Source organism: Pimephales promelas, chromosome 3 (genome assembly GCF_988280905.1).
Source record: "Pimephales promelas chromosome 3, fPimPro1.hap1.1, whole genome shotgun sequence".
NCBI classification, from domain to species: domain Eukaryota; kingdom Metazoa; phylum Chordata; class Actinopteri; order Cypriniformes; family Leuciscidae; genus Pimephales; species Pimephales promelas.
The window spans coordinates 8109380-8132825 of NC_142771.1; the positions used below are offsets into that span (position 1 = coordinate 8109380).

General features: G+C 37.5%; 1 protein-coding gene, 1 long non-coding RNA gene and 2 other non-coding genes across 5 annotated transcripts; 3 read left to right on the forward strand and 1 right to left on the reverse strand.

Annotated features, from left to right (window-relative positions):
• The first annotated feature begins 401 nt into the window (after positions 1-401).
• Positions 402-5218, forward strand: LOC148981948 (uncharacterized). Of its 2 annotated transcripts, XR_016155339.1 has the most exons (11): positions 409-702; positions 803-878; positions 1110-1142; positions 1418-1473; positions 1750-1916; positions 2126-2195; positions 3219-3303; positions 3396-3453; positions 3623-3661; positions 4951-5047; positions 5145-5217. It is a non-coding gene; the product is annotated as an uncharacterized LOC148981948 (long non-coding RNA). The 2 variants fall into 2 exon arrangements; XR_016155338.1 differs by having other exon boundaries at positions 402-702; positions 1750-2195; positions 5145-5218.
• On the forward strand, positions 971-1039 carry LOC120476284 (small nucleolar RNA SNORD49). Its single transcript, XR_005622098.1, has one exon. It is a non-coding gene; the product is annotated as a small nucleolar RNA SNORD49 (small nucleolar RNA).
• LOC120476283 (small nucleolar RNA R38) lies at positions 1609-1678 on the forward strand. The gene has a single exon (XR_005622097.1). It is a non-coding gene; the product is annotated as a small nucleolar RNA R38 (small nucleolar RNA).
• A 5796-nt stretch (positions 5219-11014) lies between the features above and the next one.
• On the reverse strand, positions 11015-22975 carry LOC148981949 (sphingosine kinase 2-like). Its single transcript, XM_089127981.1, has 3 exons — positions 22309-22975; positions 11701-11850; positions 11015-11025 (listed from the first exon to the last, which is right to left on the reverse strand). Exons 1-3 carry the CDS (start codon positions 22772-22774, stop codon positions 11015-11017), a joined length of 627 nt encoding a protein of 208 aa, XP_088984107.1. The 5' UTR covers positions 22775-22975.
• Between the last annotated feature and the right edge of the window lie 471 nt (positions 22976-23446).

The following is a 23446-nucleotide window of genomic DNA, read 5'->3' on the forward strand; positions in this document are numbered from 1 at the left end:
ACATCGGCCGGATCAGATGTAAATTGTAACCGATCAGAGAGAATTTTTCAGGAGAGAGAGGCTGAAAACCCGGAGAAATGAAGTCAGACACTTTCCCGCTTCAGCTGTGTTTGCATACTATCACAGCTGAAGTGAAATAAATGCAATATCTGTCAAATACACAGAATTCAGACACTTTTCTATTGAATACTTAGCCTAGGCCGACTACAGTGTTTGTTTGCACAAGTGTAAAGTTCAACATCTCAATGAAGTGGCTGTCTACGTTTTTTTTAATCAGTTTTATTTTGATTTGCGAGTATACACAAAAAGAGAGTTTGTTATAGAAAAAAGGTGGATTTGTTGATCAGAATGTCCCGGTACTGGAGTGGGGAAGTTTTTTTTTATTATTATTCCTGACCCTATTTTGATTCAAAGTAAATGGAGTAGACTCTGGGAATACTGGGAATGAATCGTGAACAGGAGTCGACTCCAAAAAATCCGGACTCGAACACCCCTGGGTAACGCCCCGTGTCACGTGGGCCGTGACGTGTCCGCTGTATAAATTCGCTCGCTCCCCCTTCCTCGTTCTCTTTCTCCGTGCACCTCGAGAATAGCAAGCTTCTCTCCGACACAAAGAAGAGTTGATCGACTTTAAAACGTGTTCATAATGAACCACACGCGAAGAAGATGCAAGCACAGGGCTTCCAGACCACCTTGATTAATGTAAGTCTTAAAAGCGGAGTTTTATTAATAGCACGAGGTTTACTCGTGCACGTGTAGTAATGGCGGTCAGTGTTAAACTGCACGGTTTGTCTTTCTGCAGGCCGGGTCTAATGCGACTACACAATGATTGTCTGGTGGCTGTTTTACTGTGATTACGGCACGCAGTTCCTGAATTGGTGGGTGTTGTATTCAATATATATGTTTAATATCGCGTTTAAAAAAAATTGATAAACCTATACAATCTGTAATTTGGTTAAAGTTGACCGTGTTCTGTGATGAGACAGGAAGTGCCGTCTGATGCGATAACTGACGATGGCAAACCAGAATGATTCTGAGACACAATGCGCAGATATGAAGTCATTACTGTTGAACCGTTGAATCTGATCACATGATCTCTCTCTCTTCAGGTGAGCGTCTGGATTTGACTCCGTGCTGAGCAGGTAAACATCTCTCCTCAATCTCTCTGTTCACACACACGTGTTTGGCTTGATCTTCCCGAGATGAAAACGCTGTATTGAAAGCTGGGTCGTGGCTTGTGGTATTTTGGGGCCCACCCACCCCTGTCCCCCCATGTGCCCGAGTCCCGACCCGGCTGGAGATGCCCTCTGAACTCCCCAAAACTGATGGCCAAATATTCTGAGGAAACCAGAGCCAGTGTGAATCTGCAGCGGTGATTTCGTGTGAAACTCGTCTCACTCCTGTTTTCTCTTCACAGACGCAGCAGAAACGCTTCTCTTGAGCAGAAACGCCATGAGCTCCTGATTCTCAGCGGTACGTATCAATCACGGTGCCTTTTTAGTTTTAAGAGATTTTAAGACGTGTAGTTTAATGCTCTGCTCGGGTCAGAATAGTTCTGATGGTTTCTGGCATTATAAAGGATCAGATCCAAGATCAGTGTTTAGAGATTCAAGCCTGTGATGAAACAAGTTATCCCTGTCTGAAAAAACATGTTGAGTTATGGTAACCTGAGGCTTAATATAAAAAGAGATTAAACATAAATATGTATATATTTGTGTAATTAATGGACTTTTCTCCTACTTTCTGCAGAAATGCCCCACAGTGTCCGTGTTGGAGTGACATCAGACCATGAGAATAACTTGAAGCCTGCTTTATTTGAGAATAAACGTTGTAGAAAGATATGAATGCCTCCTGTCATGTGTTGAATGATGATCTCTTCAGTGTCCAGGAAGTCTCTGTCATGTTAAAGAAATAGGGTGACTAAACTCCCCAAGTTTAAATAAAATATTGTCCTGTTTTAGTGACTTTTGCAGTTACTCATGTAAAGATGCCTTTAAGATTTTTAGTTTTCCTCCCAAATGAATCTCTTTCGAGGGCCTAAATATGATCAAACTCTTGAAAACTTCCACATGCTTCAGGAGTGGTGAATGTACTTTTTCATATTTAATGTGATATTGGTTTTCAGAATTAGGTGAGACTAAATGGCTTGATAGCGCCACCTACACTATTGCCCTGGCTCTACACTTCACGTACAGGTATGAAATTTGGTGCATGCAATCATAGATGTCTAAATAAAGGCTAGATGTCTTAAGGCGGAGTTTCTATGGTCATCACTGGCGGCCATCTTGTCACAGGCAAGCTGATGCAAGATGAAACGTGGCTATAATTATCTGGATGGTTATTTATACACTTATTATTTAAAGCATGCTGTCTCTTAACTATATCTCTGACGTAGTGATGTTTATAACAAACCAAACCGGTTGAAAATCGGTAGAAAATTGAGCAAGTTACGGTTATTTAAATAGTACATGTACCATTAACACAATGTTACCAGTGAGCTAGCTGCCTGTGGCAAGATGGCCGCCAGGTGCAGATGTCAATCTCCATTGGCCAGCAGCGTGGATGAGATATCTAGCCTTTAAATAGATATCTATGCATGCAATGACCTAACTAAAAAAGCCTGTGCAGTTTTTGAAATTTACTATGTTCTTTAACCAACTCTGCCTAGAGACTTAATCAGATTCACACCATATTTTGTCTAATATAAAGGACTTTGTTCAACTTCACATGTTGATAAGAGTCCAGTCCTGAATGCATCTACATGCCAATATTCAGTTACTGTCATAGTGCCATCTTCTGGCAACAGGGAGTTACATTTTACACTAATTTACTCCCATTAACATTTACATATGCAATGAAGTACCAAACTCATTAGAAATGTTAAATCATGCAATACTTAGCTAAGTGCTATTGTATGTAATCAACGCCACAAAACAGAAATTTGTTGCAAATCAGATATATGATGTCCGATTTGCCCCAAATTTCACATGTTTGATAAAAGTCTGGCCCTGAACACATCTACCGGTAGGTTACATGACTATATTCAGTTTTGGTAATAGCGCAGCTTTTGAAATTTCCAGATGTAGTATAACCAACTCTTCCTAGTTTTAATCAGATTGACACCATATTTTGTCTAATCTAAAGGCCTTCCTAAAGCAGGAAGTGTGGTAAATACAAAATGCTTTTATATTCTCCTATGTTTACCTAACCAAATGCAGACTGCCCATCATGCTCTGTCTTCCTGAAGACACCGGGTGGCGGTGTTATGGGTGGCCCTTTCATCGATGCTTGCAGCTTTAATTTGTATGTTTTATTTTTGGTTTAATATATCAGTCGACACAGCTCGAGTTCACTTATTCAGATGTAATGTGAGTTCTGTTTGATTTATCTCTCAGCCTGGTTCCACATGTCACAGCTGGCCCATGGAAGTTGGGATCTGAAAGAGAAGATGAGGTATAAATGATGTACATGCAGCTGTACACTTGAATGAGCTGTCCTGCGTAGCCAATGCCTGACATAAAGTAAAATCATATGTTAAAGTAGTAAGAACTCTTTAGGAAGCAGTTTTGCTACTATGACTCTCACCCTAATGCAGTGTATGCTGTCCCATTGCTGTGTGTAGCAGGAACAGAGGAAGCCCACAAGTAGCCACAAACACCAGGTAGGGTATCAGGAACGCACCTGACAACACACCAGTACAATACAACATTATTGAATACCACAAACAGAATGCTAAGACAGTGTGCTGTTAAATACATTAAAAATAATTTGATAAAATACACTATTGCTGCGTCATACCTCCTCCGTACTTGTGGCAGAGGTAAGGAAGCCTCCACACATTCCCCAGTCCGACCACATGTCCAGCCACAGCTAAAATAAACTCTGCTTTACTCCCCTCATGGCCCCTCTCTACTATTTGTTCTTAAAATGTCCTAATAAAGTTTTCACCAGTTCATAATAATAATAAAAAATAAATAAATAATGGTGGGAGAGTCGAGCAGGATTCAGGTACAATAATATGTATTGTAAAGAAATTCACTTTAAAAATATTTAAAACCCACAGCTGCTGTTGCTGAGTTATAACAGTTTCAAGTTTTTTTTTAGGAGTTGCAGTTGAAAATTTAGTTTTTTTAAGTTAAGTTTTTCAAGGATGAAGGGAAATCACAATGTATATTTATTCCTCTAACTTTGACCGAAGTGTAGCTTGAACTTTTAACTTCTGAAAGACAGCTTTGTAACGTCACTGACTCCGCCCACACGCACAGATCTCTTCCTCTGATCAAGAAGGCAACGGGGAATTCAGCCATAGGTGACCACCAGACGTCCCGAAATCTAAGCTGTTGTCCCGAATCCCGAAACCGGACTTAATTGTCCCGAAAAATATACTAAAGCAAAATCTTGATATAAAACATTGAAAACTGTCCGTGGAAGTTGAGTCGTCCTGCAGCCCCCCAAGTTGCAGTAGCCGCGAGGACACTGAATGTGCAGCCAGTCTAAAGTTTTGTTTTCTTACGCGCTTCAATTTCTGGCGAATGGATTCAACGTGTTCACGGGGCGAATTTGACGCACTATTCGCGTCTGGTGTAAAAGCAGTAATAAGTGATTTATTGGTAGCGTCACTGTGTGCAAAAAAAAACTTCGGCCGGGCCTTAATGTCTGATGTCGGGCTATAATTGAAGCAAATCATCTACACAAATATTTAGTTTTCCTATTTAATGATAGTTGTATTAATAATTTTGGTATAGCCTGAAAGGTCTAGCTAGCCTGTGCACTGTGTTACTACTAATGCATGTTTTTTTTTTTACTATGACATATGAGTTAATGTTTTTTTTTTTTTTTTTTTTTTTACCAAAACATATTTTGAACCAAAACCTGACATATTGAACTAAAACCTGATAGTATAGCCCCCGTCGTCATCTCAATCTCAGGTCTGTGATGAATCTCTTACAGGATGATGATCAGACAGACGTGAGCAAGAGAAGACGATCGACTGAAGAATAAAGAAAGATACAGAGGAGAAAACAGAATATCAACATGTCGACCGCTGGTGAGAATCAGAGAAAGTTTCAAATAATTAAACAAGAATATTTTCACACAATTACTGTGAATGAGTATTATAATGCAAGACTCATGTTTCAATACAGTGATTGTTGCTCACAATCCTCGCAGGAGACACAGCATAGACCAACCTCCTTTCAGTAAGTCTTTATCTACATAAATGCATGAAGAGTGTTTCGAAATTACAGGCAATTTATCCCTATCAAAACACAAGTAATTCACCCCTATCAGACCACACCCAACATTTAGGCAAGTGGGGCATCAATGACATACTCAAAATAAAATGGTTGCTGCTAATAAATCATTCTGAAAAGACACATAATACACATGTATTTAGAAAAAAAAAAACATTCTTGGGACCTTATGTGAATTATTTTAACAAATTATATTATGGATGTTATGTGTGTTAAAAGTAACACTGAAGCAGTGTTAGAGTTTAAGTTAATTAAGTCATTAATTGAGTGATGATTGAGCATTGAAGACGCCTAGTGATAAAAAGCAGAATCACTGAAGAAAAGAGAAACTCTACAACTGACTTCCGGAGATGAAATCAACTGAAGATAAAAGACAACATTAAATCTCTGAGATCTCAGCAGAGGAGGATTAAACTCCTCCACAAACAGAATTACCAGCTTCACTTATTACTAACTAGTTATTGATAATTAATAGAGGTGTAGATGCTGATATTTTATTGGAAATAATAGATTTTGTAATGCCACCATTATAGTGATCAGTGTTTCGTGTAGTTGGGCAGTTTGACCAAAAGTCAAAGTCAGACCAGTGTTTACTAAAACACATATGAAGAAGCCATAAACAAGGATGATCATCATCTAAGTCTGTGTCTGGAAGTTAGTTGTAGTTTTGTTTATCTTTTTCTTCAGTGATTCTGTTTATCACCAGGTGTCTTCAATAATGCTCAGTCATCACTGAATTAATTACTTAATTATCTCATTAACTCTAAAACTGCATCTGTGTTATTTTTGTTTTTAACTCCCTGTTGGTGATTCCCATATAAACACAGAGCGATGTTACATTTAACACTGGGGAATTTACTGTGTGGCGAATCAGAGGTATAATTAGCGTCAAGCTACATTACAAGATTACACTTTAACTCACTTTAACCCTCAGGTGCTCTTCGTTTCGGAGTCATACTTGTTATCTTCCCGGTCAAAAGTGACCGGACACCTAAAAATGAAACTTTCTCCATCCCAGTAAAACCAATGCAATTTATTTTTGTTCTATAATATTTATTCTTTTTAATTTAGTATTTTGAGACAATTTAAATGAATTTATTAATATTTATGCAATATTTATGGTTTATTTTTGCCATAGAAAAATATATATTATTTTCTATATATATATATTATTTTCTTCAAAAAAATATGAATGCAGTATTTTAGTTTAATATAGAGTCTAGGCCTTCAGAAAAAAAAAAATATTTTTTGAAGAAAATTAGCACCATCTGGTTATAGTATAGAGAAAAAGCGTAGAATCATGGTGTAACCACTAGATGACATGTACAGCTCTCTATTGAGAGGCATGTGAATTCCCCAGCTGTTTATGAACACATTTTTGTTGTTGTTGTTGGTGGATTTGTATATATATTTGAAACAATCTCAAAACTATTTCTTATTAAAAAAAATGACAAAAAACAAATATTCACAATTCTTTTTTTTTTTTTTTTTTCACAATTTCCCATTCATTTCCTATGGGGTCATTTTTGACCAAAGACCACAAGTGTGACTATTTTTTTTAAGACCACTTAGCATGCTCAGATCATGACCTTAATTTTTCTGTGTGTTCACATACATAATGCCATAAAACTCACAAAGTTTCGTGACATTGCGATGAAGCTGTGATTTTTAAAAATTCAAACATACTTTTTGTAATCAAACTTTATTGGTGTGTATGTGTATAAAAGTGTGTTTGTATGTGTGTGTGTGTGTGTCTGTTTTGCACTCTAGATGTTGTAGAGTGTCGCCCCTTTTCTTGTGGTGTACCTTTTTTTTTTAATTGTGGCCGATTTGTAGATTGTACATACAAAAATTCAGAGAATATTATTTTTTTGTATCAATTTCCCATTCATTTCCTATGGGTTGTCATTTTTGACAGAAGAGCAAAAGTGTGACTCATTTTTTTACGACCACTTAAATTGCTCGAATCATGACCTCAATTTTTTTGTGTTCACATACCCAATGCCATAAAAGTCACCAAATGTCATAATTTTCTGAAGAAGCTATGATTTTTAAATATTCAAAACAGATTTCTTTAATCACAATTTATTGGTGTTTTTGTGTATAAAAGTGTGTGTGTATGTGTGTGCGTAGGGGTGGGTATGTCTGTTTTGCACTCTTGATGTTTTACAGTGTCACCCCTTCAATGCTGAGCACTTTTTTTCTGCATTGTGGCCGATTTGTAGATTGTACACACAAAAATTCTCAAAGTTTTTGTGTTTTTGTCAATTTCCCATTCATTTCCTATGGTCGGTCATTTTTGACCGAAGAGCACAAGTGTGACTATTTTTTTTACGACCACTTAGCCTGCTCGGATCATGACCTCAATTTTTGTGTGTGTTCACATACCCAATGCCATAAAAGTCACCAAGTTTCGTAACATTCCGGTGAAGCTGTGATTTTTAAAAATTCAAAACAGAACATTTTTCGGTCAGAAATGACCGAAGAGCACCTGAGGGTTAAACAAGTGTTTGTATTAACTTCAGATTGCTAATATGGATTTCAGTCATATAATTGACTGTGTTGAAATATGTTATATTTCGCCCTTTATATGGAGCTAATTTTTACACCTACTTTGCATGTATAATGTAAACCTTCGTTATTCCAACATGGCATCATGACTTTTGCGTAAACATATCTATTATCTATGTTATCTATACGCATTTTCAGCTATCCGCGTGTATGTCTACGCCGTTAAATGTCCGAGTGATTCCGCGTGTCTGTACATGCCGTTAAATGTCCGAGCGAAACTAAGCAAAATGTAGATCTACATCTGGGGAGCGATCTTTTTTTTCCCTAGGATGGTACGGGTACAGTCATAAATGCTTATTAACTCCAGTGACGGGTAGATTTAGGGACGGGGTTGAGGTAAGTCATATATTTATATATACAGTAATAACGTTAAGTCAACGGCGTTCATAAACACACTGAAAAGCGATTATGCGTGATGCGTTATGCAGAACAGCTAGGCTGTTATTATTGTGTATATATTGTGCCCAAATAATACATTAGTTATTGAATAGGCTGCTCAATCACACCTTATTCGATCCTAAATTTCAATCTGATTGAAAGGGGAGGTTTATTAATTTCATAATCCAATATAGAGTAGAGAACATAAACACTTGATCGAATTGAAAACCGAAACTGAAAGCACGCCGCATATATGCAATGATTTGACGACGAGCTCCCCCTGGCCCTGAATTGTCAAAAGACCTCTCAAAATGCTGGCTCTGGATGCGAAAAACGCAGAAAATCGAACCCGATCCGATTAATTTTATGACGGACGAAAGTTTCGGAGGCGGTGTGCAAGCGTGACTGACATAACGTGAGGTCGAATTTTTTTTTTAACGTGCGAAAATTTCGGATGCGAATTTCGGACTCGGTGTGCAATGGCCTTAAGGCTTGATGAACAAGTCTTCTGTTGTTGACAGTTTGTTAACGTGTGAATAAAAATGTTCTTTGAAGCTATAGTATATCGTATATCTCTAATCAAACTACAATAATGGCCGAACGCGGGGAGTTGAACTGACCGTGAACTCATCGACCTGGAGAGCGGGCGGGGAAAGACTCAACTCCTTCTTATTTAAAGGGGCCGCTTTGAAACGGGTTGCTCACAGATGCACATCAGAAAAGGGGCCTGTAGAGCTATAATAATGAGGAATTCAGACCCAAGCATTGCAGTTATGCTTTATATAGACCACACCGGTATGATTTATAAGTAAAAATGAATGACTTAAAAGCATGATATGTACCCTTTAAGGCTGCGTCCGAAATCATGCGTCCGTACAATGTGAGTAGGTACTATATTTAAATAAGAACGTACTTCACGACCGTTAAAAAAGTACGTTCTATATAGTCTGAATGAGTCCGGACATACTACATGCGCCATGTTGTTGTCGCGTGAAATACGCTGTCACAACAGTGTGAAAATTTAAAGAGCCCATTCCAGTGACTGCACCAACTTCGCGTTGTTTTTAGTTCTGCTTTCTGTTTTCATCTGCGTTTTTACGTTGTCCGACCCGACAATCAAGAGGAGGCGTCTGTCAGCTCCTCGCAAATCACACCTTTCGCGGAATTTCTCAAATAACATTTATTTACCTAATAAATTTGACCTCATAAAACACTCACACAACCCCTATAAACAATGACAGATGTTGATTTTTGCAAGGAAAAAGACATTTATTTGCTTGTGATATTACCACCGATAAATAAACATGAATGAATCAATAGAGATACGCATGTGTGACTGTGTTTATCTCCTAACGTTACAGCCGCGTCTCCGGTTTCCGCCATTTTCAGATATAAGGACAACAACTCCTCTCCCGTGGCATCATGGGATAGTAAAGTGTCCATCGTATGCGCACTTCAGAATCTTACTGTTTTTCCAATTCTAAGATTTCGGACATACTACTCTGCTCGCGTACTGTTTTTCGCATACTATATAGTAGGGAAGTATTCGTTTTCGGACGCAGCCTATATTTTCTGTTTTCATTTTAGTTGAAGTATTTATTAATTGCGTTTTTGCTATTTCTATTTAAAAAAACAAAACAAATTCTGTACATAGCATTCATTTTTTCAGACTTAGTTTTAGCTTCAGAAGAATTGTGTTTTCTAAAGAATGTAGAAAATCTAAAATATCTTTCCAATAGAGAGCCTAAGTCCCGCCCCTCCGCTTCCGGCTCATGGGACATTATTTCGGAAAAAATATATATGGTAGTCGATGGCGAGAGACAACTTATCTTTTTATTCCGTCTGAACTGTGCCCTGATTCCTGAATATGATGTTTGTCAATTTAAAAGATAATTCTAAAAGTGAAAAACGTCGCAGTTTGTCATAAAAGAGAAGAGTAACTTTTAGTTTTATGTGGAAATCGCTCTATGAACTACATCTCCCGGGAAGCGAAACAACGAGTGAGATCCGCTGCTCGTGTGTGTGCAAAACACTCAGGTACGACGGCGTAACGTTACGATTAAAACGTAAGACTGTAGAAACAATGACAGACATTAGCCTCAGTAAAGTTAGCTTCATTCATTGAGAGAAAATGTGCGCCTTTGGGGTTTGTAGTCTTTGTAATTACGTATTTTCACAGTCTTATACCTCAACGGTTTCACATCAAACTGGGAGTTTCTTTACTTTAAAATCTATCGACAAACATCATATGCGTAATTCAGGGCACAATTCAAACGAGATCAAAATATTTGTTTTCTCTCGCCATTGACTACCATTCAATATTTTTCCGAAATAAGGTCCCATGGTGGTCGACCGGAAGGGGAGGGACTTAGGCTCTCTATATTTTCTGTTTTCATTTTAGTTGAAGTATTTATTAATTGCGTTTTTGCTATTTCTATTTAAAAAAACAAAACAAATTCTATATATAGCATTTATTTTTTCAGACTTGGTTTTAGCTTCAGAAGAATTGTGTTTTCTAAAGAATGTAGAAAATCTAAAGTATCTTTCCAATTTTTGGGAGTTTGATTGACAGGCGATCCGACCAATCATAATCAGAGGAATCCGCCATTTTTTGTCCGCCAAAGCAGTCAGGAGAGTTAATGGATTAATGTTTAACGAGTGTACTGACGTCTTTCCACAGATGAAACAACATTCCTTCTGATGTCCATTCATGTTTATTTGATGCTATAAATGAACTAGTTGGAAGCAAGGAAGTAAAGATTCTATGAATGTTAAAGATTCTTTATGGAACCGTGGATTCCAATACGGAACTTTCATAATATCACTGTAAAAGTTGGAACACACAGGGCACAGAGAGACAAATCATGCACAACTAACACACACTGAACTTTGACTGATGGGTGTATAAATAGATCCATCAACAGCACACACACACACACACACACACACACACACGATCAGTCGCAGCATCGCTCAAACAGCTCTCTCTCTCTCTCTCTCTCACACACACAGTTTGACAGTGAAGCTCTTCATCTCTTGTCATTCTGCTGCTGTGTTGAGTGTTTTTCACTCATGTGTGATTAATAGTGTGTTTAATGTATAAGGCAACAAACTCTATGGATACAGGAGCTTGTATTTGAGTATATAGACTCTAAAGATGAAAAAAAAAAAACATACAAAACAACTTCAGCCCCAACAGATCAACCGCTGTCATTGTGGAGCCACAGATTGAGGAGCATTTTTTTAACTTGAAAAGCACGTCTGGTTTGATACCGACATCGACAGAACCAGAAGTTAGAGACAGCTCACACAAAAACGATCATTCCCTAATCATTCACTCAAATCGTTTAGAAAAAAGCACGTTATACTATGCGTAACATCATGAGGATGAGCTGAAACTCCCTGCTTGCTGCTGGTCATCTAATGCCATTCATCTACAAAATGAAATCAGTCTCTGTGTGTGTGTATGTGTGTGTGTGTGTGTGTGTGTGTGACACACCTGTGATGACGAGTGTGTGTGGTATATCTGCCTCAGTGAGCATCCGCTGAACATGGCCGTTATAGAGAGCCATCGCTTGGCCCCGCCCACTCTGAGGATTGACCAATACCATCACGCCACACGGGCGGCGGACCTCAGAGAACAACACACCTGAGAGAGAGAGAGAGAGAGAGAGAGAGAGAGAGAGAGAGATATGTAAAGACTCTGACAAACATTTACATTCACAATTAAAAATAAAATCACTGATCTGTTCTGTATCAAATTCGATTATAATGTAACACAAACATAATAATAAATAAATAAATAAATAAAATAAAACAATCATAAAATAAATAAAAAATACAATAATATTAATTATAAAATAAATAAAAAATATTATATATATATATATATATATATATATATATATATATATATATAATAGTGTATTATATAAAATATAATACAAAGAAATCATAGCAACCTGTGTAACAATAAAATAAAAATAATAATAAAAAAATATTATTTTTATTATGAAATATTGGGGACCGGACAGATATTAAAGGCTCTAGTAAATGACTGAACTGTGTGTGTGTGTGTGTGTGTACAGAATTAAACATTTCAAACATGTTTAACTGCACTGAAGCTGTTTTGAGTTCGAGACAAATATCCCACATATTTCTTTTTTACCATATTGAGTTCCTGAGCAAAAAAAAAAAATGTATAAAATAAATGTAAAATTTGATTTATTTTTAGATTATTTCATTTTCTTTTCACGCATTACAGTGATTTCTCAATCCGACTGTCCAGATAACTAATTTCCTCTTGCTCTCGGCCTGGCTGTTTTGACACCAGCAGGTTTTAATTGGCTGTTGAGAACATGATTTTGACCTCTGTTTAAGAGGTTTGTGTGTGTGACACACACCGTGAGAGTAAAGCGCTGCAGGGTTAGAGTCTGACGGCGAGTGTGTGTGCTTCACCGAGGAGGACATCATTACCCAGCCGGTTCAGCTGGACGGACCTGTTTCCCCGCGAGCGGTTTAAGTGTGGGACACCATGAATATGTTATTATTTTCAATAATATATTATTATTAAGGGCTGTGTCTCTGTTAAATCGCCCCTTATACCTTTAAAAAATTAATAAAACAAGCATTTAAATCTAATATTTTTTTAAAAATAAATACATATATAAATACAATAAAATATTACATTGTATATTGTTATTCCCAATAATAACAATAATACACTCAATTAAATGTATCTTAATTAAATCTTAATTAAACTTTCTATGCAGACAATAAGATCCTGAAAGTGTTCTGCAGGATTTCAGCGCATGTTCGGGGTTTAAACACTCTCCTTCACACACAGCTGTGATTAAATCCCTGTAACGCCCGACTTGCTGCATTAGCAAACAACCCGTCCCCTTCCTGTGGGCCGAGTCTCCGCCAGCGGGAGGCTGTTGAACCCGAGCCGCGTCCGTAACCCAGAGTCCTGTAATGAGCTCCTGCAGAAACCTGACGAACAACAGCGCTCTGTCACACACACACACACACCCGCTGCGCTCCTTCATATCAGTCAGTGATTAACATGCACTCAGCAGCTTCACACATAATTAGCACTCGAGTCTCTGACTGAAATTAAAGCGCTTCAGCATCACATCTCAACTTAAAGCCCTAAAGTTCATAATGTAATCATGGGTGTTCTGGGGGTTAAATGTGATTTCTCTGAAGGATTTGCTGCAGATCTGAACTTTCTTGCGTAAAGTTGTAAAGTTTAAACTGAAGTAATGGTTTAACATCCAAAACCAAAGAACAAAAAAAGCATGTTTGCGATTCTACAAATATGCTTCTCTTTTTACTGCTAGAGAGAAAGAGGTGTGTGTGTGTGTGTGTGTGTGTGTGTGTGTGTGTTTCACTTCTCACGCTGGTAAAGCTCTCAGAATCACAGCTGCTGAACTGTGAACATATGGTGAGATACGGAGGGGTGTGTGTGTGTATGATTACACACCTCTGTTGTGATGTGTAATGTGTGTCACTAGAAACGCCTGAAACTATTCAAACACAAGCATTCAGAAACTCTCTGAATCTCACTAAACCTGTCAGGAACACGTCCAGGTCATATTTCAGCACACACACACACACACAGTCAGAAGCGTTCCCTGGTGTGCACCGCAACCTTATTCCCATCAGCGAAACACTACTCGACCACAAGTGACAGTAACGACTAATATATAGTCAATTAAAGGGTTAGTTCACCCAAAAATGAAAATTCTGTCAGTATTTACTCACCCTCATGTTGTTCCAACCCCGTAAGACCTTCGTTCATCTTCGCAACACAAATTAAGATATTTAAGATATTAAGATCGCTCCTGCATACAGTCCATAGGCTTCTTGAGCCTGGCTCTGGCTCTTGCTGTCCCCGAAAAGTCATTAAAGACATCGTTAAAATAGTCCAAGTGACTACAGGGGCTCAATCTTAAGTTTATCAAACGACGAGAACACTTTTGTGTGCAAAAAAACAACAAAAATAACGACTTTATTTCAACTATTCACTTCCTTCTCTATGGGCCTGTAGTCAGTTAACGTAACGTAGTGTGATTGCGAAAAGCTACGTCACACGTAGGCTCGCTATTGGCCGACGCTGGTCATGTGTGTGTGATGCGTGTGACGTACAATAACAGAAGCTTACGCTATTAAACTAGTAACCTGACTCGCGCAGAGGGAGAAATAAACGAATAGTTGAAATAAAGTCGTTATTTTTGTTGTTTTTTTGCGCACAAAAAGTGTTCTCGTCGTTTGATAAACTTAAGATTGAGCCCCTGTAGTCACTTGGACTATTTTAACGATGTCTTTAATGACTTTTTCGAGGACAGCAAGAGTCATTCCCTCAAGAAGCCTATGGACTGTATGCAGGAGTGATCTTAATATCTTAAATATCTTAATTTGTGTTCCGAAGATGAACGAAGGTCTTACGGGGTTGGAACAACATGAGGGTGAGTAAATACTGACAGAATTTTCATTTTTGGGTGAACTAACCCTTTAACCTCTGTTATACAATGATGATGTCAGATGATAAAGATGATATATGAAAAGATAAAGCGTTCAGTCACATTGTAAAAGCAGCTGTATGTGTAACATGTTCTTCGCGTGTGCTTGCGTGTCTTTGTGTGATGAATCTGTTCATTCATTCATCTTTCAGTGGCTTAAACGACTTTCTTTAGAGAGAACGAGTGCCAGAGTTATAGAAAAATGAAGCAAGAAGGCCATTCTTTGTGTTCAAGTCTTGATCCAACATAAATCATCATCTGAGAACTCCTGAAAAGGCATTTATCATGAATTACTGCCTTCTGAGAGCTGCATAATGCAGAGAGCTTCAACTACACTGACGCTCATAATTAAAGCCTCAGGATCAGAGACATGCAGACCAAAGCTCGTTAGTCAAATCAATATTTCAATATTAATTTTGTTGGATATAATTACGCATTATAGATGCATGTCATGCTTATGTGTGTGTGCGTTGAATGCATAATTGAGCTGCACAAATCAGAGTGTCAGCAAAAAAAGCACCACAAAACACTAAAAAACGTCCTTTACATTCAAATAAAAATGTATTAAAAATTATTGAAATAATAAATAATCAGATATAAATACATTTTAACCCTTGTGCTGCATTAGATTTTTAACACCGTTGAGTGCATTAAGGACCAAAAATGGCCACATATTAAACATTGCCTAAAATATTATATATTATTATTATTTTCCACTTTTACCAAGTTAAATCTTTTAACCAGCATCATAACTACCAAAAATGTATTCAATTTCAGGATTTTAACCCTTTAATTACCAGTTTTGTTTGCGAAACCATCGATTTGTATAAGAGGAAAAAACACAAAAATTCAATTATTTTCAATAAACTAAATGCAAAGAGAAAACTTTAGATTTGGATTATCACAGTCCCACTTTGCAAAAAATCCCACTTGGCGCGTTAGAGACCAAAAATGGCCACCTATTAAACATTGCCTATTGCCTAAAATAAGGTGCATTTCCACCCATAGGGAATACATATGTAGTGACGTCATCTGGTGGAATACACTATATAATGCAAATATAATGCTTTTGCTTCAAAATGAAAGGATGTTTGTGCAAAAATCACGTTTCATGTATTACTGACAGCCTCAGATTTAAACACCGTTTTAATGGGTTTCAATGGGCCATTTTTGGTCTTTATGGTGCTGAGTGTTACTATTTGATCTACACAGTGTGTGTTATACATATTTTGCAAAATGGGATCACATTTTTAACATGTATCCAAAAAGTCACAATTTTGCCAAATTTCATACCGTTTGCATTAAAACAGCCAAAATGGTCAAAGAAATTAAACTGCAAAAGACCAACAATGTCCCTAATGCAGCATAAGGGTTAAAGGTAAATTAAAAAATATAAAACATTTTAAATATAAAATATGAATCAAATAAAATAATTAAACAATAATAATCTATTTTTGGCAGTCATAGTATACAACACAACACAAACAACACAATCTGTTAGTGTGATTTTATCACATTAATCTGTTTTTAGGCACATGGTATTCCTGCATCACAGCGGTGGATTGGTGACAAGTGAACGGATGGGTGGAGTGTGTTTTGGCTGAGGGGCTCGCGGGTGTCTGATCGGAAGCGGCCTGACAGCATCATGCCACATAGCTGAAAGATCAAGGGGTCAAAGGTCACCCAGACGAAACACTAGAGAACCCTTCAGGCTTTCACAGAAGGAGATATAGATCCACACACACACAAAGTGCACGTGTGCCTGTGGGAATGCCATGAGAGTCAGGCTTCAGTATTCACCATCTCTCTCTCTCTCTCTCTCTCTCTCTCTCTCTCTCTCTCTCTCTCTCTCTCTCTCTCTCTCTCTCTCTCTCTCTCTGCATTAATTCAGCGCTAAAGAAATTCTCCTGAGTTCTGCATGACTGTAAATCATTAGAGGCTCCATCTGATTTCCTTCTGAAATGACTGAATGTGAAAAGCCTTGGATGTGATGTTTAAATGGCATGGAATATTTCATTTGGTTCATACATGTTATGGGTCTATGACTGTACTAATTATTTTACACTGTTAATCACAGAATATACAGTTCTGCTCATGGATATCTAGCATAGGCTAATTTATATTGTTACATGAGGTTTCTGTTTCACCTGTGTTAGTATTTGGTTCCTTTGTTTCCTAGTTGTCATGGTTTCTAGAATGTTCTTGTTTGTTGTCATAGCAACCCTTTGTTTAATTGATTTGCTCCACCTAATCCTTGGTTAGCTCGTGTTACTGTGTGTTTATAGAGTGCCGAATAGGGGTGTAATGATACCCTCATGTCACGATTCGATACATATCACGATACTGAACTCACGATACGATACTATTGCAATATTCGAAGAGAAATAATAACAATGTTCATGATTCTGAAGCTGAAAATACAGAATTATTTTAGATAAATATTCTTGCACTTTATATATTTAAAATAATGTTGGACACTTTTTACTGGTCAAGTTACTTGTAAGTCATTTGGCATTATCAGGACCCACAAATATTCCCCCATTGAATTATACATTATAATCAACAGTATATATAGTAGTTTCATGTAGTACTGACACTAAACATTTTGTGAGAATTTTCTCTCACACAGTAATTTTTATTTTGGGGCACTATCCACGATACATATTGTTGTATTTTTGTATTGCGATATATTGTGGCACGATATATTGTTACGCCCCTAGTGCCGAAGTTACGACATCACTCTAGGCCAAAACGCGGAAGTGAGTTAGCATTTTAGCTCTCCCGGTTCTCTCGCTCTAAAGCCTATGGGATTTTTGAACGGGTTTTTGCTAAATCGCCTGAAACAAGGTCTGTGGAGAACAAAGCCTCATCTTCACGTTTTGATCTATAACATAGAACACACAGTTATAACCTGCTTGAGGTTTTTTACATTTTATAGGCTTCAAAATGTATAAATTTTGGATTAACTTGTATTGATTATCTTGATAGACAAAACGTGTAAGGGTCACAACTCTTTGTTGACCACAGATCTTATTTTTTGCAATTTTTCAAAAGTCTATTGAGAAAATGTATTGCTTTTCGATCGAGGGAACCCATGCGTCGCTAGCTTCCGAGTCGTCCTACAAGGTGACGTCATCACTTCGGCACTCATTCTTTGTCCGTTCTCGTCGCTGTATAGTTTGGTTGTTTTCTCCTGCATACTCCTGGTTTTCTGTCCTCTAGTGTGTTTATTATATTGCTTGAGTTGTTAATAAATATGACTGTTGCGATTAGATCCGGTGTCAGCTCTTCCTTTGCTGCAGCCTGATTGTGACAGTTATGAGGTGACTCAAATATATTTCTTAAAGTATCTGTTTGATGTTAGTGACCTGGCAAATCCATTTTTTTTCATCCTCAAAAGCATTCGTTGTATCGACCTGCTATCTCATTAACAGACTGTTGCATAAAATCATCCATTTAGATTGGCGATCAGCAGATCATATTTCCAGTTTAGTGTGTGTGTTATGGATCAGACAGTTAGTGAGTGGAGAATGGAAAATGGATCACAATTTTTTACTTTTTGATGCAAAAAAGACATTAGTGGACCTACGATGATTAAATAATGCACCATGTGACCGCTTTAAAATTCTTCAATACCCCCACCCACTGATTACTGTAAACTTCGAGCACAAACAGCACAACTAACTAAACAGATTCTCTTTACACTGCCGTCATCCGTCGTCAAGATTCTCACGAGAGTGTCTCGGGGCATCTCGGCTTTCAGAAAGAATAAGAAATGAATCACGTTTCACCATTATTTTCTGCTTCATAATACAAAGCTGGACATTTTCACATGTGACAGTTCTGTGCCATACAGTGGAGGCTCATTTAAAATACATGTATTCTGTTAAATAGTGTATTATCGTCTGCTCGAGATCACACATGCTGAAACAAGCTCATCAATTAAACATGTGAATGCAGAGTGACTGAGCCAGTGAGTAGTGATGCCACGCTGTGCCCGCAGCACACACACACACACACTGAACATGCCACTATCTGAAAGCTTCAAACTGATGATAAGTGTGTTTTATAGGATAGTCAGATGGCCTCTAATGTGTCAGTTTAATGCTCAGAGTCGACCGCCTAGGAAGCATGTATTTATTTATACTGTACACGAGTAAGTATGTATCACTACGGCAGCATTAATTTGATAAAAACTACAGTAAAATCAGCAATATTGTGAAATATTATTACAATTTAAAATAGCTGTTTTCTATGGAAGCTTGTTTCTGCCACAGAATGAAAAATTAAAAAGGTAATTGTGACTTTTTATCTCACAATTCTGACTTTATTTCTCAAAATTGCGTGTTATAAAGTCAGAATTGTGAGATATAAACTATTCTGGGGGAAAAAAAGTTAATCTTTTTTTTCCCAAAGAATTGGCCTGATAACTCGCAATTGCGAGTTTATGTCTCACAATTTTGAGATAAGGTGTCAGAATCTCGAGATATAAACTCGCAGTTATGTGTTATAAAGTCAGAATTGCGAGATGTAAATTCGCAATTGCGAGAAAAAAAGTCCGAATTGTGACATAAAAAGTCGCAATTCTGTCTTTTTTCTCACGATTGCGACTATATCTCTGAATTGTGACTTTTTTTTCGCAATTGCGACTTAATTTCTCAGAATTGCAACTTTATATCTTGTAATTGCGACTTAATTTCTCAGAATTGCAACTTTATATTTTGTAATTGCGACTTAATTTCTCAGAATTGCAACTTTATATCTTGTAATTGCGACTTAATTTCTCAGAATTGCGACTTTATATCTCACAATTATGACTTTATTTCTCAGAATTGCGACTTTATATCTCACAATTACGACTTTATTTCTCAGAATTGCGACTTTATATCTCGAAATTGCGACTTTATTTCTCAGAATTGCGACTTTATATCTCGAAATTGCGACTTTATTTCTCAGAATTGCGACTTTTTATCTCGCAATTGCGACTTTATTTCTCAGAATTGCGACTTTATATCTCGCAATTGCGACTTTATTTCTCAGAATTGCGACTTTATATCTCGCAATTGCGACTTTATTTCTCAGAATTGCAACTTTATATATTGCAATTGCGACTTTATTTCTCAGAATTGCGACTATTTCTCACAATTCTGACTTCATATCTCGCAATTGTGAAATAACGTCGCAATTATTTAAAAAAAAAATTATTCAGTGGCGAAAACAAGCTTCCATAGTTTTCTATGTGAATATATTGAAAAATGTAATTTATTTAAGCTGAATTATCAGCATCTTTACTCCAGTCTTCAGTGTCACATGATCCTTCAGAAATCACTCTAATATGATGATTTAATGATCAAGAAACATTTGTGAACAATGTTGAAAACAGTTGCTGCTTGATATTTTTGTGCATATTGTGATGCATTTTTTTCAGAATTGTTTGATTAATATATAGTTCATTTGATTAAATATTTCTAATTAATAGATAATACATGTACATCTCACAAACGTTGGCAAATCTATCATCCTGGAAAGTAAGAGTGCTAATAAAAATAATAATAAATAATAAATAAAAGTAATTTGTTTGACACGCAGAACTTCAATATTTATTTATAATATCTAGAATGCTGATATCAGCGTCTTTACTTTTGCTTTAATTTGTATAAATACCGCTGGCTTGCATGAGCTGCAGAAATACTAGAGCTACATAGAAATCCAGAGATAACAAGCATCATAAATATGCACATACGCACATGAATATGCATTGTTATGAATTCTTTGATGTTTTTTTGCTGCGAGGTGTTATTTGATTTGGCTTATTCTTTTCATTCCTGAGTTCGAATGAGGAGAAAAACCGTAGAGTAACCATGAGAACAGAATCATCATATCGTGTGTGAACGGGATCTGACTAAACTCACAGGAATAGTCCGTCCTATTTTCAAGTGCTCAAACATTTAAACAGCTGAATTGTTAAATCCACGGCATAATTACAGTATCTATTGCCTAAATCATGCCAGAACCTTTTTCAATGTGCATTAAACAACAGCCTACAGAAAATATTAGTGGTATTTGCTCATCCAAAACTTGATATCTGCGTCTGATCAGTTAGTAAAGTAACAGCACAACAACACACTTGATATAAGGAATGACTTAAACACCACAGGATAGACTTTGATACTTATGAGCAATAAAAGTGATGCAAACTTTGATTAACCCTATAAAGCCTACTGTATGATATTTGATGCACATATTTATAAGGCCTTTAAATGATCAGCATGTCTGATTAATAGTTTAGACTTTATTAAAAGACATTTAAACGTTGTTGTACAAACGTTCACCTTCAGCTCGTGCTTCAAGTGTCTTTCTGCTGTTAAATCTGCACTGATTTTTAAAGTAAACATAAAAGCAACTTTTTTATTGTTAGTAATATTTCAAGATGTGCCCTTAAGCAACTTAAATTTGATTCATCACTTTTTGTAGAAAAAACAAATAAGGTTTATTAGTTCCTCTGTCAATCATCATTGTATTGCATTGTATTATAGTGATTTAAAACTAGAGCTTTGATCATAAAACAAAGTAAATATCATCTTACTAAGACCTACTATTGATTATTGAGGAGATCCCCCCCCCTCTATGTGAAGCGCTTTGAGTGTCCAGAAAAGCGCTATATAAATGTAATGAATTATTATTATTATTATTGACGACTAATATTTATATGCATTTTTTTGTTGGTTTCTATACTGTTAAAGATCTCACTGATTTACCACATCAATATCAGAACCTACATAACTACATAAAATTGGCTTTTTTCCTCCTCAAATATCTATTCTAACACCTGATGTGATTTTTTTAAAGGCTCAATAAACTGTAATAGATAGATATGCCATGGCTTTGCAGGGTTAAACCCCCTCAGTGTTGGACAGATGGAGATGGACGTGTCCCATATGAAGCCCCTCATGTCCTCTCAGCATCTCGTCACAATCTCAGCATCAGTTATTCCTGTTCATCATCAGCAAACGAACTCAATCTTACCACAAGATCATATATCTATCTATATATCTATATCAGATGTTGTTTTGGCTTTAGAGCCTACCTAACCATTCATGATCAGATCTAATAACCAGAAGTAAACCTACCAGATGAATAGCAGTAATAACCGTCACCCAGCAGGTCAAACTGGTTCAGGATGTGATCATATGTCACATGCCTCGTCCTGGCAAACCGCCACACATTATCTTCACACGTTAAACAGGTGAAACCACATGTAGGCATGACAGCCAAATATTTACCATAGTTTTCAATGATTGCCACTGGCTCCTATTTGCATTGTATAGGCTATGTACTGTTATGTTTACTACAAGTACATTGGCAACATACTGAATGACTTTCATGTACTATTGTATTTACAAGAACTTCAAAACATACTATAATGGTATCATCAAGATATAGGCTATGCCCAAACCCATTAAGAGTTGTGTATAATGTTTGTTGATGTTATTGTTACAAAGTTTTACTCTTTAAAATCCTCTATAATGAGTGAAAACGAGGTTAACTTTGGTGTTTCGCTCTTCGATAAGTTAGTTTCTTACCGTGCGTGTTTCCCGTGCGGCGCGCGGTGTTGTTTCTGATGGCGCGCGCCCACCGTTCCGCCTCGCGCAGATTCACGTCTTCCTCCTCCTCCTCCTCATCGTTATTGTCCTCCGTATTGAGTACGGGCCGAAATCGACGCTCGTCTCTCTGGCGAACCGGACTTGAAGACATCCACCGGCGCCGGTACGGGTAGAAATACGCGCACAGATACGCGCCCTGGTCCTCGCGCTCGCCCCGGTGCGCGCGGCTCCCCAGGCAGTCGCGCAGGTCCAGGTGCTCGGATGAGGATGATGTTGATGGTGGTGGTGGGGACGGGGGGTTGATCCTCTGGACCGTGAGGCAGCTGTCCGACAGACTCAGCGCGTACGTGAACCGCCCGGTGTCCGTGTCCGTGAACACCCCGTGCATGAGCGCATCCGCGGCGGGCCCGTTCTGATACTGACGCGACGCGTCCGGTTCATCCATCCCGCGACGGGACGGTGCTGCAGTGAGTGCCGTGGGACGCTGTTTAAACACGTGCGCGTGTGTGTGTGCGCGCGCGAGAGAGAGTTCACATATCTCTCCCTAGTGACAGAAAACCGGCATGACATTAAAATATCGGAGGCAAAGGGCGTGACCGTGACAGTCTGAAGAACACACACAGATCTGATGAACACACAAACACACACCCCGTCACCAAAAAAGTGCTGAGATTGTGACAGTGATTTCGATAGAAGTCTACTGTGGTGGCCATAAAAAAACGTAGGCTATATTACCGTGGTAACATTCAAAAAATCACAATAGACCTAAAAACAATAAAAGATTAAAAAAAAACTTAAATATGAAATAGAAATAAAATGAAAACTTAACTCAATAAACTTATTTATTTTTATTTCGTTTATTTGAACTAAAAGTAGCCTAAAAAATTTCAACTAACAACAACAACAACAACAAAACGTGATTTTTAATAATTGATCTATAGGCTAATCAAAGTGTCCTATAACAGTACAGCAATGATAGCTAAAATAACACTCACGCATATATAGCTATATGTGTGTGTGTGTGTGTGTGTGTGTGTGTGTGTGTGTGTGTGTGTGTGTGTGTGTGTGTGTGTGTGTGTGTGTGTGTTTTAGTAAAAATGGCACCTATCCAAAGAGA